A 27827-nucleotide genomic window follows, 5' to 3' on the forward strand; every position below is an offset into this window, starting at 1 on the left:
GTAAAGTTCAAATTTTACATGGTACACAAGCCTCTCCTCCCCCATTTTTAAGTGCAGTTTCTTTGTCAATAAACTTCTGTTTACTGAAGTATGAAACATGTACAGAAAAGTGCCAAAGAATAAATGCAAAGCTTGATGAATCTTCATGAACAGTATCTATCCAGATCAAGAAATAGAGCATAACCAGTATCTCAAAGGCATCCCTCATGCCTTCCATCAATTCCTACATCTCCCGCTGCCCCGAAGATATCCCGCTCCTAACTTCTAATATTGTCTATTAGTTTTGTCTGGTTTTGAATTTTATAGAAATGGAATCACACAGTACATAGTCTTTTGAGCCTGGCTTCTTTTGCACGTCATTATCTTTCCTTGTAAGATTCATCCAGATGGCTCAAGTCTGTTCAAGCTGTTCATGTATTGTTGTATAGTATTCCATTATGAATACACCCTGATTTATTTATCTATTCTACTGTTGATGGACATTTGGGCTGTTTTCAGTTTTAGCTATCAGGAATGATGTTATATACATGGTTTTGGTGTAGACATATATATTCACTTCTATTGTGTATGTTCCTAGGATTAAAACTGCTGGGTCATATGGTATGCATATATCCATCTTTGAGAGTTACGAACAAATAGTTCTTCATAGTGGTTGTGTCTTTTACATTCCTACCAACTGTGTCTGAGAGCTCCAGTTGCTCCATATCCTCATCAACACTTGATATTTTCAGCTTTTTAATTTTAGCCATTCGGGTGTGTGTGTGAATAGGCAGATCACATTGTGGTTTTAACTTGCATTTCTATGACAACTAATAATGACGAGCACATTTTTTAAGGCTTGCTAGCCAATTGTGAAGTCTGTCTTTTCTCTTATGGATTTGTCGGCGTTTTAAACATATGCTGACTACAAATCTTTTGTCAGTTATATGTGTTGGTAAAGATCTTTTCCTAGTCAGTGCATTGCCATTTCATTCAATTAATGGTGTATTTTGATTAGCAGAAGTTCCTAATTTCAATGAAGTCCAATTTTTTGTCTTTTGGGTATCAGAGCCACGGTGGAGCTTCTGGGCCCTTCTCTCCAGACACAATAGCTTCACACAACCTGATCTAATGACAGGAGAGAGGGTTTGTATTATGTGTCTTTCCTTTTATCATGGAGGAGAGAGATCTTTCTCAGACGTCACAGCAGATTTACCTTTCACAAACTGGTCACTTACATCTCCACTCCCTAGCTGCAAGGGAGGTAGGAAAAATGAGTCTGTGTGTGTGTGTGTGTGTGTTTTCCCCCTGCCTTTGTTTTCTGAGGATGGCAAGAGAGAAGGGTATTAGAAATGGCTGTTAGGTTAGCCAACCAACAATGTCTGCACAAGAAGGAACTGAGCACTCAAGCCTGCCATTACCAGCAAGTAAAAGGCACATTATCTGCCTTCTCTCCTCCACATCTCCTGAAATGTGTTGATTAGTCTAATTTTGAGCTGTTAAATACAATCCCACTGAAATTGCATCATGAAACAGATATTATGATGGGTTACTGATATAAGTAAAATAGGTGTGAAAATACCTCCATATGGAGTCCCCATATGTGCATATATTTTAATATATCTTTGTGCGTGCATATATCTATCTATCTATCTATCTATATATATATATAGTCTTTTTAATATGGAAAAATACATACTAAACCACTTAACATTGACTATCTTAGGAGATTGGGTGTCTTAGTTTGCTGGGCTGCTTTGAAAAATACCACACAATGGGTTGATGTAAAAAACAAGCATTTGTTGTCCCACAGTTTTGAAGCTAGAAGTTCAAGACCAGGATATTGGCAAAACTTGCTTTCTCCCAGATCTCCAAGAATCTGTAGTGTTCTGTGCTGACTACCAGCAATCCTTGGGGTTCCTAAGCTTGAGTCTAAGCTTGAGCTAAGGAGATAACGATGAAGAAAACATCATCTTTCCTTTTGAGGTGCACACAGTTTAAATGTATTGATGAACAAATAAACAAGTGACAGTTTACATAATACGAAAAGTTCTATGATAACAGTATGAATAAAGCAATATAGAAACACTGTCAAGAAAGACATCTCAGATATGGTGGACTTTGAACTGGGCCTTGAAGAATGAAAATGAGGTTGTCAGACTGATAACGGATTGGGATTCCCAGCTGAAAAGAAATGTCATTGCTCACCAGAGGTGAGAAAGGTGAGGACCGGGTGACTGCAGCTAAAGGATGACAGAGGAAAGCAGCACCAAGAGATGACCATTCCATGCATGCCAAGGAGTCTGGCCTTTGTCCTATATATCAGCAGTTTCCGGACATTTGCATTTTTCTTATCAGGGAAAGAAAATTAATAGAAAGCTGATGTAAGATTGCTTCATTTTTATTTTGATAAGTGATAACAGTATAAAAAAACTACTTATCATCTTTAATTCAACATTATTTTATACAAGGAACAACACCAAAAAAGTAGGAAGGTCATAATTTCCTACTTTAAAAAAAAGTTGCATACATTTAACTTGATGAAAAGCCCACACTATTTTCCATGTTTTGCTAATTTCACCAAGACAGACTTTTGCAGGTTTCTGCTATAGACCATACTTCTCAAAGTATGTGAATCATTTGGGGATTTTGTTAGAATGCAAATTCTAACTCTGTGTGGGGCCTGAGATTCTGCATTTCTATAAGCTCCCAGCCTACACTCACTGCTCACGCTGCTAAAGGCTGGGCCATCCCTTGCACAGCAAAGCTTAGTTTCTATGGTAAGAAACCAGCTGATTGGCTTGATCGCTTTGTGTTTTAAGAAGCTAACCCAGACTACTGTGTGTAAAATTTGTTGGCGCATGAATGGCTACTGTAGTTAATCACACAGCAAAAGTTCTGCCAATATATATCCCGTGGGTTATGAAAGATCACTTTAACTTAGCTTTCTTGTCCTCTGACTCGTTTCAGAAATTCCTCAAATGGCAAGAACTCCTCAGAGATTCACAATAAATGCCTTCCTGGAATTTACTATATACATCTCTTCCTGCTTTGATAGTTTTAGTAAGAAGGGGAAGGTTTGTGTCATGCTTATGAGTGGTGTATTTCAATGGCAGAATATCGACAGCTCCAAATAAAATGACTTAAAAATAATGTAAATAAAACCAGCAGTGGTTGATTTGGAGCCATCTTTTCTTGGGGACTCGAGTGCAGTGAATGAATGCCATACGTGGAGAACAGATTGTTCTATGTAGGGTGTATTAGAAGTTAACACCAAAGCAGATGTTCTTGAAGCTTCTGTTACCAATATAGATGCAAATCCAGAAAGCTGTTCTCATTTGATAGAAAAGCAAATATTTCATAATAAATTATCACACTTACCTACCTCTTTATGGCCTTATAAAGATCCATTAGTGAACATCCATAAGAGGGGATATATGAAATTTAAAAATGTACTGTTTGAAATCATTAATACTTTTATTATGTTGGAAGCCAAAGGAATCGTGAGCAAATAGCAGATGGTAAACTTAATATCTTACAAATATTGTGAAGGCTGCTGAAACCCAAGGTAACAAATTGCAAAACGGAATTGTAAAATGGAATTACTTTAGGGTCAGTTGTAATTCTAAAGAAACTCTAAGTCAGAAACCAGATGGTATTCTTTAAATGATTAATCCTGAGATGTTACTCATAAAGACTTCAGTAGGTTTATTTTCCCAAAGTCTATTTGAATACCAGCCCTCAGAGGATTTACAACATTTAAATGTGGTTTTATTTTCTTTGGCTTTATATTCTACAAAAGGGTATAAACACAATTCCCTGTGTATTCAAAATCCAACTTTATTTATGTTTCCCACTGTCCCATTAAACTCAGTAGTAGAAGCTTTTCCCCAACCACTGGAAGAAAACTCTGGCAGGCCCATGACTTTTTTTTGCTTACTTTTCCATAACAGATAAGTCTTAGGCAATCAAACAAGTCTTGTGAAACAAATACAGCCTCAATTCCAAAATATAGTATAGGCATTAAAAATAGTTCAAAACTAGAAAATATCTATATGGCTAATGTGCTACCTATTAAAATCCAGACCGGTGAGAAATAGGGAGAAGAGTAAATAGGGATGTGGGTATATCTTTAAAATTCCCAAACATCTAAAAGCTATGAGTTGAGATGCTAAAATATTTTTATTAAAAACCATGTATATGAAGAGCTGTTACTCTCCGTAACTGTGAGCCTCCCCTCATACAGAACAATGGGGTCACAACACCCAGGATGTGTATGATTGTCCTTTGTGATGCGAGAAGAGTATTTGAATTCTTACATTTATTTGCAAAAAAATCAGAGAAATTAAGCGTTTCTAATACTGAAACCTGATTTTAGTAGTTGCATTCTTGTTCTCACTCTCTTGGAAATCTTTGGTCTAACATACCAGGTTATTTTTCTTTTCCATTTTCAGAGTCTGATCACATTACTTAATTGATTCAAGGGTCCTCAAGGGGTTCAATGTAAGAGAACTAAGTTTTAGATGGAAAGACCAGTAACACCAAGAGTGCAAAATAAATATTATCTAATCCATAAGATGATGAAAACTTACTCTTAATTTTCTTCCAACAGGATTTATTTTGACTAATGCAAACTCAAGGGTGGCCAACTGTTTTGCTGGAGAAAAGATCATACAAATCATCCTGTGGTTAGAGCCAGCGCAGGTAAGTGCTATAGATGTTTGCACTAAGGGTACCCCAGGATTTGGGATGGTGCAGAACACCAAAGAGGAGTTGAATTTAGCTCTTAAAGCGGCAGGACCCTTTTTGTCGGGCAGAATACCAAATCAATTAAAAAAAAAAAAAAACGGAGAGGTGCCTAATTAAAGAGAAATGGGGACGCTGAAGTTTCTTCCTCTCCTTTGCCTCCAACCAACAAAGCATCTCGGTGGAGATTCCAGGACTCGGGAGTTTCAAGTCAGTGGCACAAAGCAGTGGTTTTCACATTTTCAGACCAAGACCTGTAATAAGTACATTTTACATTGTAAGCCAATACAAATATATGGATATATGTTTCAAAAAACCATAATTACACTTACTACATATAATACACTGTCATCTTGTCTACTCTTTCATTTTGAAAGCTGGCTAGTATCCATTAAGTTAATTGTATTATCCACCATGGTTTCAGCCCACACTTTGGAATTCACAGGAAAGAGAAGAGAAGCTGGAAAAGTTAGTAAGGCCAGAAAGTTGAAGGCCCCAAATGTGGACAAGGGAGTTGGACCTTTACGATTTGTAAACAAGAGTGACTACTGAGGAATTTTTTAAAAAAGGGAAGTGCTGCAGACTTAGGGGAGATAAATCTGGAAGCAGTGGGCGTGACAAAGAGTATGGTAGAGAAACTGATGGAGAGAATGGACTCTTGTAGAAGTCTCCAGACATGAGTTGACTATGGCCTAAACTAAGATATCAAATATTCATTGTGCCTTTTTTTTTCCTTTCTGATTTCTGCCTTAAACTGTACTACTGTCTCTGATGTAAAGCAGTGTGATACAGTGGTTAGGAGCACAGCTCTTGAAATCATATCCTGGCTCCACCACCTACCAGCTCTGTGTGCTTGGCTAGGTAACTTCCCATTTCCATGACGAGCTCTGCAAAGGGCCTTGGCTGGGACACAGGGAGAGCTCACCCAAGTAAAGTTAGTGGAATTGTCTAGAAGCCTGGAGTACACTGTAATCACAGGCGTGGTTGGTCGCTGAACTGTCCAGCCCCATTTCCTGAGGAAAAACAGTTTCCCTGATCACAGGCAGAAAAGTCCTCTGAACGCAACTTCCAAATCTACTGTCCTCCAGCAGCCTGGTCTACTGGGCACCTAGTTCTCCAAATATGGCAGGAGGCTGGGGGGCAGGACAGAGGGAGGTGTAGAGGAAATGCTGCTAGAGCTGTCGTCTTAGCATTCACCATAATTTTATATTTAAAATAAACCTTGAGATTTTATGAAAGTATATGCTAAAAAAAAAAAAAACCCGTTGTTGGTACATTCTTTATATGCTTTCATCATAAGATACATATTACTGTATTTTTAAGGCAGAATGCAATTTAAGCTCTCCATTCATGGCATTTAGGCCTAAGAGATCTTAGCAAAGATGTTAGACAGTAACAAGCAAAAAATAGTAGATTCCAGTAATCACTTGTATTTTCATTGCTTAGCCCTTGTTTATTGCTTATACCTGTTATTATATTGCACTTTTCTCCTTCATAGAACATTCTGGCCTGAGGTTAATTTCCTTTCAAACTCAGTGAAAACAAAGAATGACATTTCCAAAGTTTCTGTTTTATTGCATGGCCCTAAGTTGATTCCTCCTCCCTGGAGAAAACAAGTTTTCTATGTGTTTTGCAATCTTTGGGCCTAATATGCACATTCACGGAGAGTGAAGGAGAGAATACAGACAATTAGCTCGATATTCTAAAATCACCCTTACTTACAACAACAAAAAAAAATTAAGAATTTTTTCACTTGAATTATCTAAATAATTACATGATTTCATTGTGTTGATACAGATAAGATCTCAGACACCATTTGGCACACGATACCAAACCAACCACAAATTGCAGAAGCAAGAAGTAATTCATTGTGACATTTATTATAGTTTGTAGAAGACAAAGAAAAGGTTTCTTAGAATCCATCTTTCTTCAGTTAACCATGACTCAGCCTATTCATTATTGTTGAAGTGCTCAGAAAATGGTGATGTACATGGGAAAAAGTAGGAGCCTTTCAGCCTAATTTCAAAGATTTCTCCTTGTCTTATCAAATGGTGATAGGGTTTTATGATTTTAGGACAGGGAAGAAAAGCAAAATTGTGGCTGCCTGTTAGTGATAGGTGGTAATAGTTATACTAACAGTATTACTAACTACTACTGCAATATTTAGTAATAGTTCCAAGTCTCTAACGACCAAAGAGCTATGTTCTGACAACCAAGGGAAAGAAATGGAGATCTTGCTATTACACAAACCAGGGTTTAAGAAGTGCTAGTGTTCACTTTTGTTCAGCTCTGTGGCCTGAGGTAGATGTGGCCCAAGAACATGGTCTTAAAGTTAACTGGAGATAAATCGCTTGGTGGAAAAGGCTGGTTGAAAAAATCCTCTCCCTGTGCTCTCCAACTTCTTCACAGGACTGCTTGGAGGAGCCTGCCTGGGTTTCCCACATAACTACCATCATCTCCTTCAGCCCACGATGGTGACCATCCCTGCTCTCCCTCCAGAAATCTGGCCCTCTTCCCCCACCTATTTCATTTCTTCTTGTCAGCTCTGGATCTTTCACCTCTGGCTAATTTTATGCTTTTTTGTCTTTTCTCCCATCTCTTTCTTCTCATCTATAGCAGTTCCAGTTTTGTCTTCCTAACCCTGTCTTGTCTCTTAGTGCTTCCTTCTTCTATTTTTTTCCTCTGGAGAAATCAGTGTGAACTTGGAAAGGACTGGGGGGAAAAGAGGTGAAGAAGGAGTAAATTCAGACTTCAAGGAAGTTAGCTCTGGAGTGCATCTTGGGATATCTCCAACCTAAAGGTGTCCTGCTGGGGGCCACAGGCCAGTTCAGGGGTGTAGCTGAAATTCATGACTTCAAACTGTCCCTCCCCAGCTGGCTGTAGTGAATTCCATCCTGAACTTTCGGAAGAATATAAATGCTGAAACACTGTATGACTTCTGTATTAGTTAGGGTTCTCTAGGGAAACAGAACCAACAAGAATATCTGTAAATATAAAATTTTATAAAAGTGTCTCACACAACTGTGGGAATGCATGAGTCCAAATTCTATAGGGCAGACAGCAAACTGGCAACTTCGATGAACTCCTCAGGAAATGCTTTGCTGGCTAGCCGAAGAAGAAGTGAAGGTCCTCTTATCTGTCTCGCTTAAAAGTCTTCAACTGATTGGATTAAATCCAGCTGATTGAATTCTCTCATTGCAGAAGACATGCCCTTCGTTGATGTGCTCAATCACAGGTGCAGTCAACTGATGATTTAATAACCCAGACTTCTGGTTGATTAACCAGCCACAAAATGTCCTTGCAGTAAGATTAGGCCGGTGCTTGCTTGATCAGACACCTGGACACCATCACGACACATGAACCTAACCATCACTTCATTCTAGTCACCTACCAGGTGAGCTTCTAAAACATCGGTTTGCTTGTCCATGCAGAGTATTCTTGTCTTTTTTGCCCTTTAGCCTGTTCATGAACCTTTCTCTCAGATTCATCCCCTGCCTTCCTCAAATCTTTTGATTTACCACCACCTCGTCTACTTTCTTGTCCCCACTTGATTGACCCATTAGCTTCAGCCCCTTCCAATCTTTCAGCATACTGGCACAAGATTAATTTTCCTACACCCATTCCTAATTGAATCAAGTGCAATTTCTTAAGCCTGGAATTCAAGGTCCTGGGACAACTGGCTCTAAGTTTTTCTTTCCACTTCATTTCTTATTAATCCTCGGAATAAATTCACTTCTCAGGGACTCAAGATAACTTGAGAGCTTCCTCCCTGGAACTGGGATATCATCTCTACTCTTGCCTTCTGCCCCATTGACCCATGTTCTAAATTTCCTCTCTAGGCTAAGTTCCCCTGTTGCTAAAAGTGTCCTTTGGTTCCCTGCCCATGATCACACCTCCGCCTCTGAGTTTCTTTAATAGGTATATTCTTTCCTACATATTCTACCTCTTGATACTGTACTCCATTGCTTATTTAGTACTTTTGGTATTGTGCTTTCGGTGTTTGCAATTCCTCAAAAGGAGATACCATCTCTTTTTGCTAGTCTCGTCCAGAGCACATAGCACAAAACAGGGTATTCCCCAGGCATTTCATATTTATTGATAATTAGCTGGGACTTCCCTAACCCTTGACATCTAGACAAGATAATCTCTAAGTCTTCATTCTATGGATTGTCAAAGTCCAAGCCCTGCTCCAGATTCTGCAGTTTTCTTAGCAGCTTTCAGGATCACTTCTGCCTTTGGCTCCTGGTTTCAGGCAAGTTGCCCTGTTCTGCCAAATGCTGATCCAGAAAGAAAATTGAGCAGACAAACAAAAATCCACTCTACAAAAAGCATTTGGAAATCTAGTAGGACTTACTGAAAATTTGAGGACGAAGTGGGAGAAGTATATTCGCCACATGTGATGGTTAATTTCATGTGTCAACTTGACCAGGTGATGGTGTCCAGTTGTTTAGTCAAGCAACCACTGACCTGATTGAGGGTATTTCATAAATGGATTTGCATCTATAGCCAGTTGATTGCATCTACAGTTGACTGTATCTACAACCAACAAAGGAGTTAGTCCTCAGTAATGACGTCTTTAAAGTCAGAACTGAGGAATTCTTCTGACTTCTAATTCCTGCCTATACTTCAGCCAGCAAGATTCTTCCAAGGGATTCAATGTCACCTTCATCAAGTTTCCATCTTGCAGCCTGCCCTACAGAATTCGGACTTGCCAATCCTGTCCATTCTGATGAATATACCACATTAGCCAGTAATCCAAATCACTTCAAATTTGTGGACATTCTGGGTCGTGCAGCAGCCTACCCTTGAGGGAGTTTGCACAGCTCTCTCCCCGGTGCTTCCTCAGGCCTTCTGTCCATTCTCCCTTTTGTCCATGACTCCCCAATTCCTTTCAAAAGTAACCCCCAAACTGTTTTCCTCTCTCCCAGAAAATCATAAACACCCACCCACTCACCACCACCACCACCTCCTGTTTTCTCTCATGTTCCCTGCAGAGCAATTTATTGATTTCCCTTTGTGTTGGGCACCCCAGGAGTTTATCAAAGATACTTCAAAAAGAAATTTCCTTCTCTCACTGGAAATCTGGCAGAGCTGGTAATTTTTTTTTTTTTTTTAACTTTGTTACACTGCAATATCTGTTTACTTCAAGGGATATTAATTCTGTTCTTCATCTCTCTTTGGTTGAATTGCTATATATTATTACTAGACTACTTCAGTTGTTTCCTCTTTTCCCGTTATTAGCTTCATGATTTCTTCCATGTGCTCTTTCAAAAGGTCTTTATTCTTGGCCTCCAGAACCTTGGACTTTGTTCAAGTACTTTCTCCAAGGTAACCTTTTCCATCTCAAATGGGTAGGATAGACAGAACTGAAATATCAAACATGGAAGTTCCATCTGTCTGGATTACTTAGTTTATTTCATTTACTTTATAAGCCTCTAGGCAAGTACTGCCACTTGTCTACCAATAGCATTGTCAATACTTAACCAATAAAAAAATCACTCTTTGATAATCCATAGTGTGATGACACAGCTCTTACAACTATGCACTTGCCTGACTTTTTAAGAAGTGTTTCAATGTCACCTAATTTTCTGCTCTCCTTTGCCCATACCTCTAACACATCTTATTTTCATTAGTTCTTGAATTTACTTCTTCCCTATATTCATTAGCATCAATCTAAGCTATCTCTGTGCAAAATACCACCAAAGTCTTTAAACCAGCTGTATTTTATATTAACTTCCCGTAAGACATTCTGGTTCACATTTTTCTAAGAAAACTACAGTTCATAATTCTGAATTTTCTCTTATTTCTCTAACCTTACTGGTATTTTGAGTATCCCACAATTTCACATCATTGGAAAATTTTCTCTTATTTATGATTTTAAGGTGCGAGTAGCTTGTGGGACACTGGATAAAGCATTCTAATAGTTACACTGCTTAGTAAACAACCCCCCAACCCTGCCCTGCAAAATACAAAAAACCAAGAAGCCAAATGGATGCTGCCAATTACTCTCATTCTTCAGAGACACTTTCTAGTTTTCAAAAATAATCTTAATAGCTACCATGTTTTGATCTAACACTATTTATTTTTTAGTTTTTAATTAACAATGACTGTGTGACAAAAAGGTGCCTGTTTACAAAGGATTAAACTTTAGAAGAGGTAATATGTGCGAACATCCATTCAAACCGAAGGCCCAAACAGATGTTAGCTGTTTTCATTTGGGAAAATATAGTTATCACACAAATATACAATAGAAAAAATAGTGGGGTCATATTTTAAATCTTACTTTTTTCAAAATGAAAGGAATACAATGAACAAGCCATTTCAAACTAAATTTCAAAAGAGCAGTTGTACTCATTTACAGAAATAAGCCACTTACAGCTCTGGTTTTTTTCTTAGATTGCCTCCTTTTCTCCTGCAGCCATAGAAAGTTCTAGTCTCACTTCTCTAGGTTACAACAGGGGAAGAATGAACGTGTCAAATCGACACTTCTGCAGCTTCCTTTTTCTGGTCATCTGGGGCCTGGGTTTTGATGCCAGACATACCACTTGCTAGACAGGGAAGGGGACATGGGCAGCGGCAAACTCCCTGGCCATTTCTTCTGCAGTCTCTCAACTCTTTTCACTGTGGATGCCTCTGATTCTGCTCCCTCCTTTCCTTGCACGCAGAGTTGCTGGAGCTGGGCTCTTGGGAGTCTCTTTGAATCTAAAGCAGGGTTGCAGTTACCTTATCTAATCCTGCCAGACAACCACCTTGGTGGGAATTCTTAAGACTTCTGATGCTCTGAGACTTCCATTTTTTGTTTATGAACGCAGTTCCAGATTTATTTGGCTTTAACACCACTTTCTATTATTTTCAGGTAGCATGTGTATGGGAGGAGGTGGTAACCCTTCCCTGTTGACATCACACAATAGAAGTGTCAAAGTGTCATTTTTGTATTTCTTTTGTTCCTTTTGGGTTTGAAATGGCTTGTGTTCAGTATTACTTCCATTTTTAAGGAGTAACATTTTAAATAGGACCCCAATTAAAATCACTTACGTCCCTGAAATTATAACACAAAATAGACTAAGGAAGAGGGCTGAAAAGATGACATCCAGATGTGGTATTAACAATGAGACTTCGCATTCAGTGCTTAATATGGAAGGTGCTTTGGTCTAAAGTAGCCCCTTCACATCTGGACGACCCTGACAAGATACATAGTTCTTAAAACAACTTAAGATTTACTTTTCTTGTTATTATCTACCTATTCTTCTTTACAGCATCACACAATATAATGTTAATCCCTTTTCTGGGCAAACCATCAACAGTTTTCTCATTATTTCATGGCTGAAAATTTTCTCACCTCTCAAGGGCAACTTTGGGCTTATTACTGTACCCCTTATTGAGTGTGGCACCCCAGGCTAGAGTAGGATAATTCCTGCCTTGTTCTGGATGCTCCTTGTGTTAATACAACCCAACATTCCAATGAGTGTTGACTCCTGGCAAGCTTGAGCAAACTAAAGCCTTTTCCCCACCATATGTGGCTATTTCATTGCTTTTCTTGCAATTGTGAACTTGGGCGGGCTTTTGGTTTGGTTTTTTAACCTAGGAACCTGACTTTCCATTGTCTCTATTGTATGTTTTTTGTTGGATTCAGTCCATAGGCTGTCAAAGGCTTTTGGATACTGACTACCATCCAATACTTTCGTGCTCTTCTGCTTTGTAACATCCTCAAAGGACAAGTTTACCTTTGGGCTTCATTCAAGCACTAATAAAATACTAGAGAAGGCCAAGGGCTGAGCCCTGCAACCCATTTCCCAAAGAGCAAACAGGGTAACCAAAGTAGACGGCAGGTCTGTATGACTGAAACTGTCTTTAATTCAAAGGACTATACTTTTTAAAATATGTAAGTGTGGGAAATTTATTAAAACAAAGATTACATTTCTATTCCAAGATGACAGTCAGAGAAAACTCGAGATCCCTGTAATGGGATGTTAATAATTGGACTTTCCTGCCTCTGTGTTGCCAATATAAGATACAGGTTAACAGGGTGAGGGTGAAAGCAGTCTGCAGATTGGTGTAGACCTGTTCCATGACTCTTCAATTCCCTTCTAGAATAGAAAAAGAGGCCAGTTTGTGGAAAGAGAAGGTTCTGGAGAGGGTTTTGGTGTGGAGTGCATCTATGGAGAAAGCTGTGCTTAAGTAACATCCACCCTGCCCTCTCCTACACTCCCCTGCCGAAGGTGTGTGGATGTAGCAGTACGCGCATCACAATATTAGTAAACTTTGTTTATGTCTTATAACACCTGTGTAGTGCGATCAAGGGTCTTACTTAGTCTTAGCATCGATTTACTTAGAATGCTTTTCCTGTCCTTCTCTGCTATATTTTCTAAACTCATACCTGAAGATATAGAGCTATTATTTATATTCACAATGAATCTTAAAAAAAAAAATGTCATTAGATATATTCAGAATATGTATGCTGTCATGTGGTAATTAATGTGTTCTTTGACATTTTGGAAATGAAACATAAACAGTATTTCACCACTTTAACTCCCTAGCAGTCCAACTCTAGAACTGTGAAGATTCACAATAACAAAATAAATGTCTTCATACTTAAGTCTTTGTTTGCTCTTTCAAAACAAACTATAATCCAATAAAGTGAGTCAGTGACTCAATCCGCTACATCTATGTAACATGCTTAAAGAAAAGAGAGATGAGTAATGGTAGGCTGTTGCCAATCCACTTGGATTTTTCTACTAAAAAAAAAAGTAGAGAAAACTTTGGTTTAAAGAAAAATACATATAAAGGACAGACATTTAATAAATCAGCCTACAACGCAAGAAAATTTGTTGTTAAATTTTTTCTTTCTTTGGAAGGTTTTTAAAAAAATTTATAGCCCAGCCAAAGGAGAGGAAAAACAAAGTCGTTTTCCCTTACTTTAGGGGAGAACTATTTCCCCAGATAAGTCAAATATTTTTGTAACTTAAATTACTTTTCATTTTCCATGAAGTCAAGGGCAATGGAGCAAAAGTTCTGTGTTTGTAACCAATCCTTTATTGAAACTGGTAACTTGCACACTTTATAATAGAACAACAAAAATAATGTTCAATATATACAGCCTTTGTATGGACTATTTGGCTATACACAAGGCATAGTGATAACACAATCTAATCTTCATAATAATTTGTGCACAAAAGACACCAAAGAGACGACATATGAACATTACAGTGAAATGACATCACAGGTCCAGTGAAAATTCAGCATAATACAAAACATACCCATCTATTGCAAAGGACATTCTTTCTAAATACCCAGCTTTCATTCAGTAGTAATTTACCCAGAGTCTGAAGCAGGTATGTGTTGTGTAGTTATAAGTCTCTTAAGTGATGCAACTTCTGCATTTAAGTTTGCTATTCCCTGCTTCAAATATAAATTCTCTGGGTCGGACACTTTGTAGACATTGTCTTTAATTTCAACAGCTCCAGTTTTGAAACTATTCTGAGTTTTGCCATTAAGCTCTTTTTGATGCCAGTGTTCCGATTTGAGCGACCAGTCTTGAATGTTAGTCACTTGCACTGAAAAGGGAGTGAGAGAAGAATGTACCATGTTTGGGGCATTATGCTTTTCAAGTTCCAGATGTCTTTTAGATGTCATGTCAATGGGCGAGGAAAGTTTTTGCGTGGCCTCAAATTCATTATCGAACGCCTCTACTTTTATCTGCATGGCTTTGGCTTTGATGCGAAGCTTGTGTGGCAACGCGGAAGAATTTACTTCTGGAACCTTCACCACCATTGCGTGTACATGTTTAAGTTCAACTGGAGAATGGATCGGGCCTTTGGGTACCTGCTGCTCATCTTCTCCATCAGACGATTTTCCAACGACACCATCATCCGTCTCTGACGTTCTCGGGGAATTACTGGAGGATCGATTGACCTGCAAGAGAGGGGGAGAGTGGGAGTAGCCAGGAAAAGAATTTCCTATATAGTTTTGATATATGGAGGCTGTATAAGAGCCTCTGTCATCTCTTGGCTCTCTCGTGTAGTTCTCCAGTTCCACTGGCTCTTGTTTTATGATTTGGAACTTGTTTTCAGGACTTGTGCAGTTATTCTGAACAGGACTCTCCTGAGCATGGTCTACAGAGGATACTTCTGAAATGTCAGACAGAGAACTCTGTGGCGAGTGCTTGATGACAGATATGCAACTACTTGCAACCATCGAGGGTTCATGCTCGTCCACAAATGAGCCAACGTTGGATTTGGAAGTCTGATAGTCTTGAAAGTACACAGCTGTAGAGTTACTGAGTTTCTGAATCTCTTGAGCATATGCTGTGGAGCTAATTAAACCAAACTTTAATTTTAGCGAAAGCAGTTCGGCTTTTAGAGTGGCGTTTTCTTCTCCCAGCGCAATTAGTTTGTTCTCTAAAACCAGGTCATTCAGACGCCGTTTCTCCCGAGATCTTTTGGCGGCTTCGTTATTTTTCCGCCTTTTTTCCCAATACATGGCATCTTTCTTTTCATCAGGAATGAATTCCCGCTTTCTCCGACAGGCTGAAGATTTGTTTTTCCCCATGCTGCCTTCATTTAGAAGTAAGTCTTCGTTTGTACTCAAATCATCGGATACTTCAGTTAAAGCAGAGTTAAGTACCATCATTTTGTCCACACCGTTACCAGTATCTAGAGAGGCCTGTTCCTTTTTGATGGTCTGCATTTTTCTCAGCTGCATCAGAAACAACCTTAACCTACACAGATGGTGGACAAAAGCAAAATTTCCCCAGTATTCTCAAGCTCTTTAAACACTGTGGTTTAAAATCCATCAATCATCTTCCTTTCGGTGTGACCGATCAGGAGAAATCTCTGGGGCTCTTCTAATCGGAGGGAGTTGGTGTGTTCTAGTTATCTGCAAGAAATTAAAATAAACAGTTATCCACCAGATAAATATTTATTACCAATTATGTACAAGGAACGATGCCAAGAGTTTAGGGTATACAGGACTGAACAAGACACAATTCTTGCCTTCAAGGAGTGCAATCTTGAAGAGGAAGTAAGTACCCAAATACCTATATTATAAAGACGTAAAACTCATATGCCAAACGAGACACCAACAGAGGACTACGGGGTTCAGGAGAATGTGAGAAAAAAACATCTGCCCTAGGAGAATTAGAGAAAGGCTGTATTTCATAAGGAGAAATGATTGGGCATGGTATGGGACTTTGCAGGAAGAAAATGGCAGAGGCCTACAGTTCATTGGCTTTTTTTTTTTTTTTTTATCATCATTTTATTGAGATATATTCACATACCACGCAGTCATACAAAACAAATCGTACTTTCGATTGTTTACAGTACCATTACATAGTTGTACATTCATCACCCAAATCAATCCCTGACACCTTCATTAGCACACACACAAAAATAACAAGAATAATAATTAGAGTGAAAAAGAGCAATTGAAGTAAAAAAGAACACTGGGTACCTTTGTCTCTTTGTTTCCTTCCCCTATTTTTCTACTCATCCATCCATAAACTAGACAAAGTGGAGTGTGGTCCTTATGGCTTTCCCAATCCCATTGTCACCCCTCATAAGCTACATTTTTATACAACTGTCTTTGAGATTCATGGGTTCTGGGTTGTAGTTTGATAGTTTCAGGTATCCACCACCAGCTACCCCAATTCTTTAGAACCTAAAAAGGGTTGTCTAAAGTGTGCGTAAGAGTGCCCACCAGAGTGACCTCTCGGCTCCTTTTGGAATCTCTCTGACACTGAAGCTTATTTCATTTCCTTTCACATCCCCCTTTTGGTCAAGAAGATGTTCTCCGTCCCACGATGCTGGGTCTACATTCCTCCCCGGAAGTCATATTCCACGTTGCCAGGGAGATTCACTCCCCTGGGTGTCTGATCCCACGTAGGGGGGAGGGCAGTGATTTCACCTTTCAAGTTGGCTTAGCCAGAGACAGAGGGCCACATCTGAGCAACAAAGAGGCATTCGGGAGGAGGCTCTTAGGCACAACCATAGGGAGGCCTAGCCTCTCCTTTGCAGCAACCGTCTTCCCAAGGGTAAAACTTATGGTAGAGGGCTCAACCCATCAAACCACCAGAGTTCATTGGCTTTTAAATGGTACTTGCCAATTATGATGCTTCTGAAAAAAGTTCAGATAACTTTTATATACTTGCAAAGCAAACAAGCTCACCTCTATAAAAGAACGTTACTAAGTATACTGCTTTAACATCAGCAAACAGGTTTTGTAATTGTTATACAGAATAAAGTATAAAAGGAGCTAATTTTTATTTCCACAAAAACCAAATGAAAAGCCAGACCAATGAACTGAATTTTGTTTGTTTTTGTTTTTTTTTTCAATCTGACTCTTAAAGTGGACATGAACACATCCTGGACAGCCTGACTTGGGTTATATCCCAGCTTATTCCACCACGTGACTTGTCACACCCACGTGCAAAGATTCTCCTAAATAAAGCCTTCTCTCTCTGAGGCATCTAGGCCATAAAATTAAGAGATATTATTGTTGTTATTTCTGGTTCCTTCAAATTGATTTATCAAACATTTATTGAGATTGAAGTATCCAAAATGTTCTTTTTGGTCCTGAAAATTGTGTCATAACAGATTTCAGCTATACAGTGGCTCTGGACTAAAACCATTATTCAAACTTAAAATTCATGTGAAAACGAGAAACAGAATTATGAGATGAATTTCTTTCAATTTTACTGATTAGTTTCAAACAAACTATAAGATCTCAAAACTAGAAGAGCCTCCTCCTCTGTTGATGAAATAATTATAATATGAATTTGGCTCAACATTTAGTTTGTTATTAGATAATAAATCCATATTACGTTCCAATAATAATGTGTACACGGTGCTTTTTGGATCTGTGTTTCTAGATACTGCTTCTCTCCCTAACTTTCCAGTTGGTTATACTTTTCATAAAGTCGATGTGGTAAGACAACTGTTCTTTCATCACTCTGTGTTACAGCGACACTCTATCCTGCCCTACTAAAAAGATTTAATTTTTTTAATGTCACTATTTCTTTTTTATGCCTAGTTGTATAATGACTAGTGAAATGAAATTTAATGTTATCAACTGGAAAAGCCTGTCAGCTTCTTTTGTCTTTTCCAGACGGAACAGAAGGAATGATGCAATAATTTACAGTATCTTAAATAAGGTTTCCTGCCACGTTCTTGTCCATCTAACTAAGCCAACACGGTTAAGGGAACAGGTAGTCATACGATTCTTAATACCAAGTTTCTGTTGGTTCTTTGATAATAAAATGTTAATGGAAAGTGAAGGTAAGGAGTCTGTCACAGTAGATAACGAAGTTTTAGAAAGAGAATCTTTCTAGTTACTGTTTAGTAAAACATTACTATTTCCTATTCAGGAAAAACTGTTTAGCTTTTGTCTTTCTTCTAACATGAAAACCCAGATTTTTCTACATATTGAATGAATTCTTTCCTCCTGTTAAAGATTTCTATTCAGTAATTCAGTTAGGTCCCCATTCCTCAAGTAAAATGAGTGTTGAGGCAAAGAGTTAGAAATTCCATCTAAAGGAAGACAATTATGTTTATGTATTCCAAGCTGTCTTTCCAAATCTCAGTCACCATGCTGCACAGAGAAAACAATTCTACTTCCATTTAACAAAAATATCCCATTTGTCTTATAGTTTCTTTGACCCCTTTTTTCTAGGTATCTAAGTTCTATAAATCCATTTTACCATCTCTACAACTTTGTTGGTACATTCAAAACTGTATGGAACGTCTCATTTCTTTTTAGTTAATCTTCTTCCTATTTGGATTTCACTACATGTACTATAAACTTGCCATTCATCCCTCCTCTGCATATATAGAATGCACTCTCTGTGACTTAGTTGGCTAATCGCCACATATTGTCATCTGATATTCTTCTGTAATATTATTTATCAAACAATCTTGCAGTGTTGAAAAGAAGCTAATTAGTATTGTGCGATAATGTAGTAAGAGGTGATGATTTCATACACTGTATCTTTCTACATGTTTGCCTTGTCTGCCCCAACTAAGCTGCAAATTACTTTAAGGCAGAAATTAATATGCATTTGTATCCTTTTAGCAACAACCTGAACATATTAGGTGCGAAACATTTGGTTGATGGTCACTGGCTTAAGTTATATAAGAGATTCTTCTGAACAAAAAAACGTTTCTGATATTTTCTCTCTAATTCAACACTATTGTGTGAATTTTAAAGATTTTCGCTTATCAACAGAGAGCTTCACTTATTCATTAATTTAATTCATTCAACACACAAGGAGCATGTCTTGTGTATCAGACACTGTGCTGAACAGAGGCCACATAAAGATGGAGGGGTAAAACCGAACTCCCAGCACTCAAGGAACTTATTGGTCTTGGGGGGGGGGGGGACCAACATGAGAACATAGGACAACTGAGACAGAACCAAGGGGTTGCACAGACACACATACTCATTGTTTCTAACAGCACTGCTGTTTTCTTGGTGCAATGATAAAAACAAAAACAAAAACAATACTAATATCTGTCATGTATTGAGCCCTTATCAATAGACACTGTGAGCCTGACTTGCATGCATTATTTCATTCATTGTCATAATAATCATTTTTTAGATGGGAAAATGGTGTCACACAGCTGGTTAAGGGACAGAGCTAAGATTCCAGCTAACTCTTAACCTCTATTCCAATTCTTTCACCCTTGCATAGGATTGTTCTAGTGTGAGACACTGCAAAGCATTCTCATTTACACCAAGTTCCTTTTCTGTTTCACTCTTATTTCTGAGTAATATACACACACTTCATAATTCACAAGGTACCATTGGATGCTCTTATAATTTCCTTAAACCAACAAAGTACCATCTAGAAGTTCTTCCTCCAGCTTCCTAAGAGGTGTTTTAGATCCTGAGAGTATTTAATGACTTGGGAAAAATGACATTCAATTAATTTTCATCTCTGCTAAAATGTTAATCTTCTGGAAATTCTATTTATGCTAAGATAGAGAGAGGACAAGAAAAATTATAGCTATGGACACTGTCATCTTTTTTTTTTTTTTTTTTTTTAAATATATCAAATATGATGGATAGTTTCCAACATGTGGGGCAGGCAGTGTCTCTTCTGACTTTCTCACTTTTCAATGAACAAGCTAAAACACAGAAAGGCTGAGTGACTTTCCCAAGATCATACAGCAGTTAATGGCAGAGATGGGCCCTAGAAACTATTCATGTCCCTCAACAGTGAACTTAAATTGATTAATGTAAATGCAATGGTAGTTTACAATGCCTTCTGAAAACATCCCTAGGTGTGCTAAACTAATGCACTAGAGTGATTTCGGGCTTTATTGCTAATTTCAGCATTTTCCCTTATGATTAATTTAACAATTACTTCATCTCAAACCAATACTTAATGCTGTGGGACATTAAGATACTGCTTACTTTGTGTGCATATGTGTGTGAATAATTGAAACTCAATGCCAATTCTATGATGTTAGCATATTCAGCATGATTAACTTCATTACACCCATTAGATAATATTACTGTTTTTTTAAAAAACTGCAAATAAAAACTCAGAAATTTAAGAGGAGTCATCACGTCAATTGACATATTTTTCTGTATTTAATGCAGAGTTGCCACTATTACGTGCTACTAAATTTTACTTTAATGCTTTCTTTATAGTACATCAGACTATACAAACTTTCTTTAAGTTAAACTTAAACTAAGTTTCTTTAAGTTAAACTTAAACTTTCTGTAAGTTAGATGACCTAAGTATTTCTTTTAATTAAGACTAAGATTTGATTTAGAAAATTTCCTAAGAGAAGGAAACTTTACAACATTAAATTATAAACCAAACTTATCCTTGAGGAGCTACCTCATTATTCATGTTTAGAATGATAGACTTGTATTTTTCTTGGCCTATTCCTGATCACAATTCACGCTTTCCTAAAAAAGAAGAAAAAAAAATAGAAAAGAAAAGAATCATTTTGTTTCAAATATCTAAACATTACTAAGACTTAAGAAATTTGAGAAAATTTTGTCACTAATTATCTCTTTAAAAGGGAAGTTTTATTGCAAATTGTGTCCATATTTGTATTTTCAAGTTCTGCCAGTATAAGATGAAATACTATTTGATGTGCCCAATGATTTGATAAGTTTTACAGAAATATCTAATTTCCCCTCTACTCTCTTAATGTATTTAGTCCATCAGAGGAACAGTATAGAAAACATTAAAGAAAAAAAAAATTCTTTTTAAGGTAAATCTAAATTATGTTAAACTGTAAGCCACCTATCATTTAAAAGGCAGATGATTCTTTTTGAAAAAAGTGCCATTTTAGAGAAAAAATAAAATCAGTCATTTCATAGCTATTCATACTTTTAAACTGTGAATACAAGCAAAATATTAAGCTACATTTTCTTTCTAAGTGTAAAGTCCATGACATGATTGCTCTAACAAAATGCTTTAATTCTTTTTTGTGGATAATAAAAAACAAACAAACTAGTATTTCTAAGCAGAGATAAAAGAAGGAAAAAATGCAAATGTCCAATCAAGGTGGGGGTGGGGTGGAACTCACTAAGAAAACATTGACTTGACGTTCCAAGAGGATTTTGTAATCACACTGAAAAATAAAAGGCTTTTTAAATTAAGAAAACTATGTTAAAGTTAAGTGCCACTTATGTCAGAGAGAAATGTATCCTTGATGAAGATATAAACACACACTTACAAACAGACTCTAATACTTCGTCAGAATCTACCCTATCAGAGCAACTAAGTGACCTCCTTTTTCTATTTGGGTGCCTCTGTACATAAATGTGTCAAAGTCTGACCAGCTTTCTGAAAACTGAAAATATTTCAAGTTTCTTGCTCCCTCATCTTCAGCCAAGGACTACTTGAAAATTAGATGTAATAAATATTTAAATGTAATAAATATTTGATGACAACACTGCACTGAATTACAGTATTGTTGTAATTTAAGAAATCATAATATGAAACTGTATAGCCTGACATTCTTTTATGAAAGAGGCCACTGTTTATAAACTAATGTACCAGGAAAATATTCTGAAGACTGCATGGAGTAAGCAAGAAGACACTAACACATCCAGACAATTCATTGCATTGCTTGAGAAATAAAGAATAAACAGCCCTCACTTAGAAATGGGGGAATAAATTGAGGAGAAAATGAAATAACAACGTAGTTTGTAAAAGTCTGTGGTAACTTGAAAACAGGGACCATTAATTTTCTTGAAACTTGCAAAAAGATAATTTATCACTCTAGCAATTAATCTGAAATCTTATGGGACACCAACAATCACACAGTAACCCAGTTAGACGAAATTCTGCAATGGGTGAGTTATACTACAATACAAGCAAGTGGAGTAATGATGGCACAAAACTGTGTAGTTGCAGGGGTTGGGGGGGGAGGGGTATAAGGAAAGTTCTTGAACATCCCTAGTGATATTGAAGAATTACCCCAATACTCTTCAGCTCTACTTTTTAATTTCTCACCCACTTTCTTTCTCAGAGAGCAGATGATTAGAAATGTCATTCACTATATTATGTGCCTTATGAATAGAGTGTTTATTTTTTTTATTAAAGATGAAGTAGTTTCATTTTAGTGTTTGTTTGAAGGCTACTTAATTGTGGTTTGAGATCCCCAGAAAATTAATTAATGAAAGACACCATGTTCTGATAACTAAAAGACTCATAAATGTCATTTTGGTACCACTGAAACTGAGTCCCTGGAGCACAGATTATTAATGAATGGCATCTAGTAAATCTTTATTAAACTTTCTTATCATAAATATAAGCTTATGCCCTTTAATGAAAACCATATGAGAATCTGTTTGTTTGTTTTTTTGAACTACAGGGATGTTATTTGCAAAGAAATTTGAGAGAGAATTGCTGAAGGGAGGAGGGGTAGTGATAATAAGAAAAATTCATTTTGAAACTGAAAAAGTTTCATGTAATGTCTGTGTTCAAAGGTCAAAATCTTTCAACATTCTCATACAACTAGTCCAATCTGGATACAAATCAACTCAAATATAATTTAGAAAAATAACAGGATATCAAACAATGTGTTAACCCTGTTAAATACAAGCGTACCTTTTCCAAAACAAGAAATGAATATTAAAGGAAATTTCAATTACATTGTTCTGTCATATTTTGAATTGAATCCCAAGCGTACTCTCACTCCTCAATACAAATGAAAAATAAACAACTTCTCACCGCAGCAGTACGATCTGTATTACAAGTGAAATAATGAAGTATGTGTGGTTTTTAACTTCGGTAAAATTAAAACCTAGGCCATCTGACTGCACCTTTTCCTTTCCCTGGACTTAATCACATTTACATCTAATTACTGGCTCTGATGACCAACACCAGGTCAATTAGAAAAATCTACTCAGGTAGCTCCACTTGGGAAAGGGCTTTACTTTTCGGGTTGTTGCATCATGTTGATATTATCACTGTGTGTCGCAAAGATAAGCCTTTAACACGGAAGAGGAAATTGTTTCAAAAACTGCAATGAGCTTGCACTCCCACTCATTGAAAGGACAGAGAAAGAAAGAGGGTGTTAGCAATACCCAAAGCCTACTCCTTTCTCAGTCTCCCTGGCCCTGGGCTGCTAATCAACTTTTCTGAACTTCAATTTCCTCATCTATAAAATGGGGATGATAACAAAGCACTGAACACAGTGCCTGGCACTTACAGAGAGAGGGGTTAGTAAATATTAACTGTTATATCTCATTGCTGAAGAATAAGCCATATAAGGCAACACTGACTTAATTATATGCCTTTCTAGACTCATGATTTTTAAGCAAAGCACTGCCTCTATGTTGCAAGTTTTAGATTAAGCCAATTTAAATGTGTTTGTTTATCAATAAAAAAGGTAAAATATCTGCAGCTCCACAAGATTCAACCTTAGTTTTCAACCCCATAGGCAATGCCCACCCACTCTGAGACAGCTCACCTGTGGGTTCTAAGCAGTCTCTGCTGATCTCAGAACCACAGAATTTTAGATGCCAGGATTACCACGGCCAAAGAAAAATGAGTCACAGAAAGGTCGAGTTGGAAAAAGCTAAACATTTGGCACTTTTTACATCATCCAAGTGATCATAAGCCAATGATTTGGTAAATCCGAGGTTCAGCCATGCTGTTAAGAATTCTTTTGAAACTCATATTAACATTGAATGTAATAGCACACAGTTTGAGAAAAATAAATGAATCATTATTAGATTAAAAAAATATTTCAAGGGGGATTTTTACTTACATGCTTAATTTTTCAAACCATAATCTTTTACTGTTATTGCACAGATTCAGGCAGAGAAAAATGGAGGGCAACACCTATGTTAAAAAAACGAAAACCAAAAACAAGCAAACAAAAAACTGGATTCTGGCTGAACAGGTCTGATTCCCTCAGCTTACCCTGCCAGTGGCAAGAGTCAAGCTGGGCCCCGGTGGGGCAGCAACACACCAAAGCATGTTTCCTAACTACTAAAAAGTGGCCTGAACCACAAGACATAAACTGAGCAGGGATGGGAATGTGAGGATAGGATCCCGTACATGCCAAGTTTTCGGTCCCTTCTCATCACAGCGAATTGCCTTGATGTGCTTTCAAATAACGTATGTGAGGTTTCCATGAATTCACTCTGAATTAGGACATGGACCTATGTGGGCGTTTATTTTGAACTCGGTGGAACTCAGTGATATACACTACATGAGTTCTCTCTCCATTCCAACCTCTGATCCGATACAGGAAAAGTTTAAAAAAAAAATACTGCCACACGACTGATCCCAGTCAAGTTGAGGCCCTCTTTCTCCTCACCATCATTGGGATTTGGCGCCCCCAATCCCAATTGCTGTGGTCTGCTGAGATCGGTAGGTTTCCTTGGGTCCTTTTAAATTGAGAAGTGCTTGGCTCTGAAATGCACTTAAGATTCCCAGAACAAAGGTGAGTGCCGGTGATCAGAACCTCGCTGTACAAAAGGAGTGGAGTGAGACCTCTGGATTTGCCCCGTTAGAGGGCGGGCTGCTGCACCTAAAAGCCAAGGCAAGCGAAATCTTCCCCATTCCTCCCTCCCTCGATCCGGGCGCTGCTGCTCTCCTCCCCTCTCGTTTGCACAGAGAAGCTGGAGCACACACCCCACATGACGTGCCCACGGCCGCGTCCCTTCCTCCCCAGGCTCCGCGCGCAGTGCTCCCGGGCCACCGGGGACCGCGCCCCCCGGTTACCCGCCGGGATCGAGCTCGCGCAGCCTCTAGGCGGCGTCGCCCCGTCACCCACATCCCGGCGGGTGGGCGGCGCAGCGGGGCCTCGGCGCCGCAAGGACCCCCAAGCGCCAGAACAAAGGAATGTGGGGAGGGGGGCGAAGGAGGAGCGCAGGCCTGGATCCAGCCCCCCCCCCATCCAATCCAAACTCAGAGGCGCTTCTCCGGTGGTCCTACCCCGAGGTGCCCTCGTCCACCACCCACAAATCCCTTCCCCAGTCCGCCCACAGCCTCGGAGACTGCCCGGAGGGAGCGGTGCTTGGGGGCAGCACAGGCCACGACTGGAGGTCGCGATCGGAAGGTGGCGCTCCGCGGCCCCCTGCGGGCCTGGGACTCCCCGCCGGAGCTCGCAAAGTAGGTCAGGGTCTGGCACCGGGGGGACTTACATAAATATTAGTGTCTTGGAAAGGGAATGTAATTATTTGGAGTAGCACACTTCATTCAATAAGTGAATCTCTGTAATACCCCCCAAAAAATCGCAATTTAAATCTTACATTAGAAAAAAAAATCTGCCATATCCACACCAACATATACATACATTCACACATAATTACACTACGTAACAGTCCAGGAGGAAATTTAATATCTAGCTACCTTACATATTCATATAGTTTCACTTGACTGTTTAGGCTATCCGGGCAAAAATTCAATCTACTAACCTATATCTGTTTCCTATAAATCATATCTGGTCTAGCGGGGAAAAATACGATGTGAAATAAATACGTTTGACCTCATTCACTGCTGCTATTTACAAAAGCCAAGAACAGAAGATTCTCAGGGAACAGCAGTTTCCTAAAGTGTCCTTTAAAAAGATAAATGGAGTCAGCATCCAGCAAATCACCAGGCTCTGTGAAATGCCTTCCTAAAAATACAATCTTATCAAAGGTCTCTGAAGGCGTGGAGTTAAAACTACAGCAAATGGCCTTGAACTTGCGTTTGCACACAGCCCTGGAGAAAACACCAGAAATAGCACCGTGAGGCCACAATTGTTAAAATGATAGTTAAGAGCTAAATTTAGAAGAACGCACATTTCATTTAGGGTAAAAGACATTCCGTAGCGCGAGCGAACTCAAAGCTTACCCGGTCGTCTACTTTCCCGTTTAAAACAGCCTTGGGGAAGAAAGAAAACACAGACACACACAGACACACACAGACACACACACACACACACACACCAAAAACCTGTTACAGTGACAATTTTAAAGGCTGAGATTGTCCTACTTTCTTTGTAGCAAGATTATAAAAACACGTAATTAGCTCCCTCTTCTTAAACTCATTGCCAGCAAATTCGGCAGTTACATAATGCAACATTTCCAGGAACTATTATGTACACGGTCTTGTGTCGGAAAAAAAAGCGATGACATTAAGGTGAGAAAAAAGGCCAATCAAATGAAATGCATTAAAATTAGAATGTGGGGAGGGAAACGTCACAATGGTTTGTCCCAGATTTAAAAATATTAGCTCCGAACCTATAAGGGAAGAGCCCCTGTATTATCCAAAACCAGGAATTCAGCCTGAAGAATTCTTCCTTTTATGTTTGGTCGGATTGTTCAATCTTTTATTTATTTGAGGGCGTCATGTAGATGTAAATCAGGATCTACTATCTAACGCTGCGCTAAAATGACCAAATCGTTGCACACATACGTGCATATTCGCGCATCGGCTTCATAATCTTGGCCAATTATTTCACCGTGGGCAGATTATGAAATGTATTAAAAAAAAAAAAAATCCCACCAACCTTCCCCGGGGCTTGTAAAACACGCTGACGACAAACAGTGGAAACCGTATGCAGAGCCATAACTCTGGACACAAACAAGCGCCGCGCAGGCATTCTCTGAATGCCGTCACCATTCACGCTACAAACCCTCTTTCTCAACAAGCAAATCAAGTCTATTCCCCATTACTCAACCTCTCTCCTCTCCCCCCACCCCCATCTCCTCCCCCCCACCCCCCGCCCCAGCTCCACCAAACCCCGCAGAAGGGAAAAGAAAGGAAAGCCAGAAAGCGCTTCCCTTCCCGCTTGGAGATGGCTCAGCCTCAGATCAGCCTCCCTGGCGCTCTGTTCTATCAAAACATCAATTTTCCTTAAATAAGGAGACATTATGCAACAGCAAGCGGGGGGGGGGAAAGCAAGCAAACCAGCGGAGACTACGTGCCGGCGCGAGGGCGCTGCAATCAAAGCGGCCGCCTTAAGGTGGCGATTCCGGTCCTGACAAGGCAGCAAAAGTTTATATAATGACTGCCCCCGTACACCCGCCGTCGCGGGGGTCGCCCGCCGAGCCCCGCGCGCCCCGGGCCCCGCACCCCGCGCGCCCCCCAGTCCCGCCGCGCGGGACCCGGGAGAGCGGGGAGGGCGGCCGCGGCCCGGAGTCCCCTCGGCCCGGCGGGTGGGCGGAGCGGTTACCTGGTTCCTTCTCTCCGGCCGGCAGGACCCGGGGCGGCGAGGGGAGCGCAAGGGGGCCGTCGGGACCGGGGGACCGCGCGGGCCCGGGACTGGAGGGAGGCGGGCGGGCGCGCCCTCGGTGCCGGCGGGCCGGGCGGCCGGGCGAAGGCGCGGCGCGGGAGGCGGGCGGGCGGGTGCGCCGGGTCCGCCGGGCGCCGCGGCCGCGCCGAGAGATGTGTGTTAGTAGGTCAGTTCCGAGCGCCGCGCTACGTCGCCGCCCGCCAGCCCCGCGGTGATGGGCGGCCGCGGCCCCAATCGCCGCGCCCGCACCCGCCCCTGTCGCGCCGCCAATGGCCGCGGCCTGCAGGGGCGGGCAGGGGCGGGCGTCGCTCGGGCCCCGCCCGGGCCCCGCCCCCCCGCCGCGTCCCCTCAGCTCTAGCTTTCCTCGGCAGAGCCACTGCCAGCCCCGCGACCCTCCCCGTCCTC

The 27827-nt window shown here is 39.7% G+C and overlaps 1 protein-coding gene across 2 annotated transcripts; it reads right to left on the reverse strand.

Moving 5' to 3' along the window:
* Positions 1-13737: 13737 nt before the first annotated feature.
* On the reverse strand, positions 13738-27494 carry NFIL3 (nuclear factor, interleukin 3 regulated). 2 transcript variants are annotated; one of them, XM_037797828.1, is made up of 2 exons: positions 27363-27494; positions 13738-15600 (listed from the first exon to the last, which is right to left on the reverse strand). In XM_037797828.1, exon 2 carries the CDS (start codon positions 15424-15426, stop codon positions 14038-14040), a length of 1389 nt encoding a protein of 462 aa, XP_037653756.1. In that variant the 5' UTR covers positions 15427-15600; positions 27363-27494; the 3' UTR covers positions 13738-14037. The 2 variants fall into 2 exon arrangements, with proteins under 2 accessions (XP_037653756.1, XP_037653757.1); XM_037797829.1 differs by lacking the exon at positions 27363-27494 and adding an exon at positions 24516-26664.
* Between the last annotated feature and the right edge of the window lie 333 nt (positions 27495-27827).

Source organism: Choloepus didactylus, chromosome 10 (genome assembly GCF_015220235.1).
Source record: "Choloepus didactylus isolate mChoDid1 chromosome 10, mChoDid1.pri, whole genome shotgun sequence".
In the NCBI taxonomy this organism is placed as follows: Eukaryota; Metazoa; Chordata; class Mammalia; order Pilosa; family Megalonychidae; genus Choloepus; species Choloepus didactylus.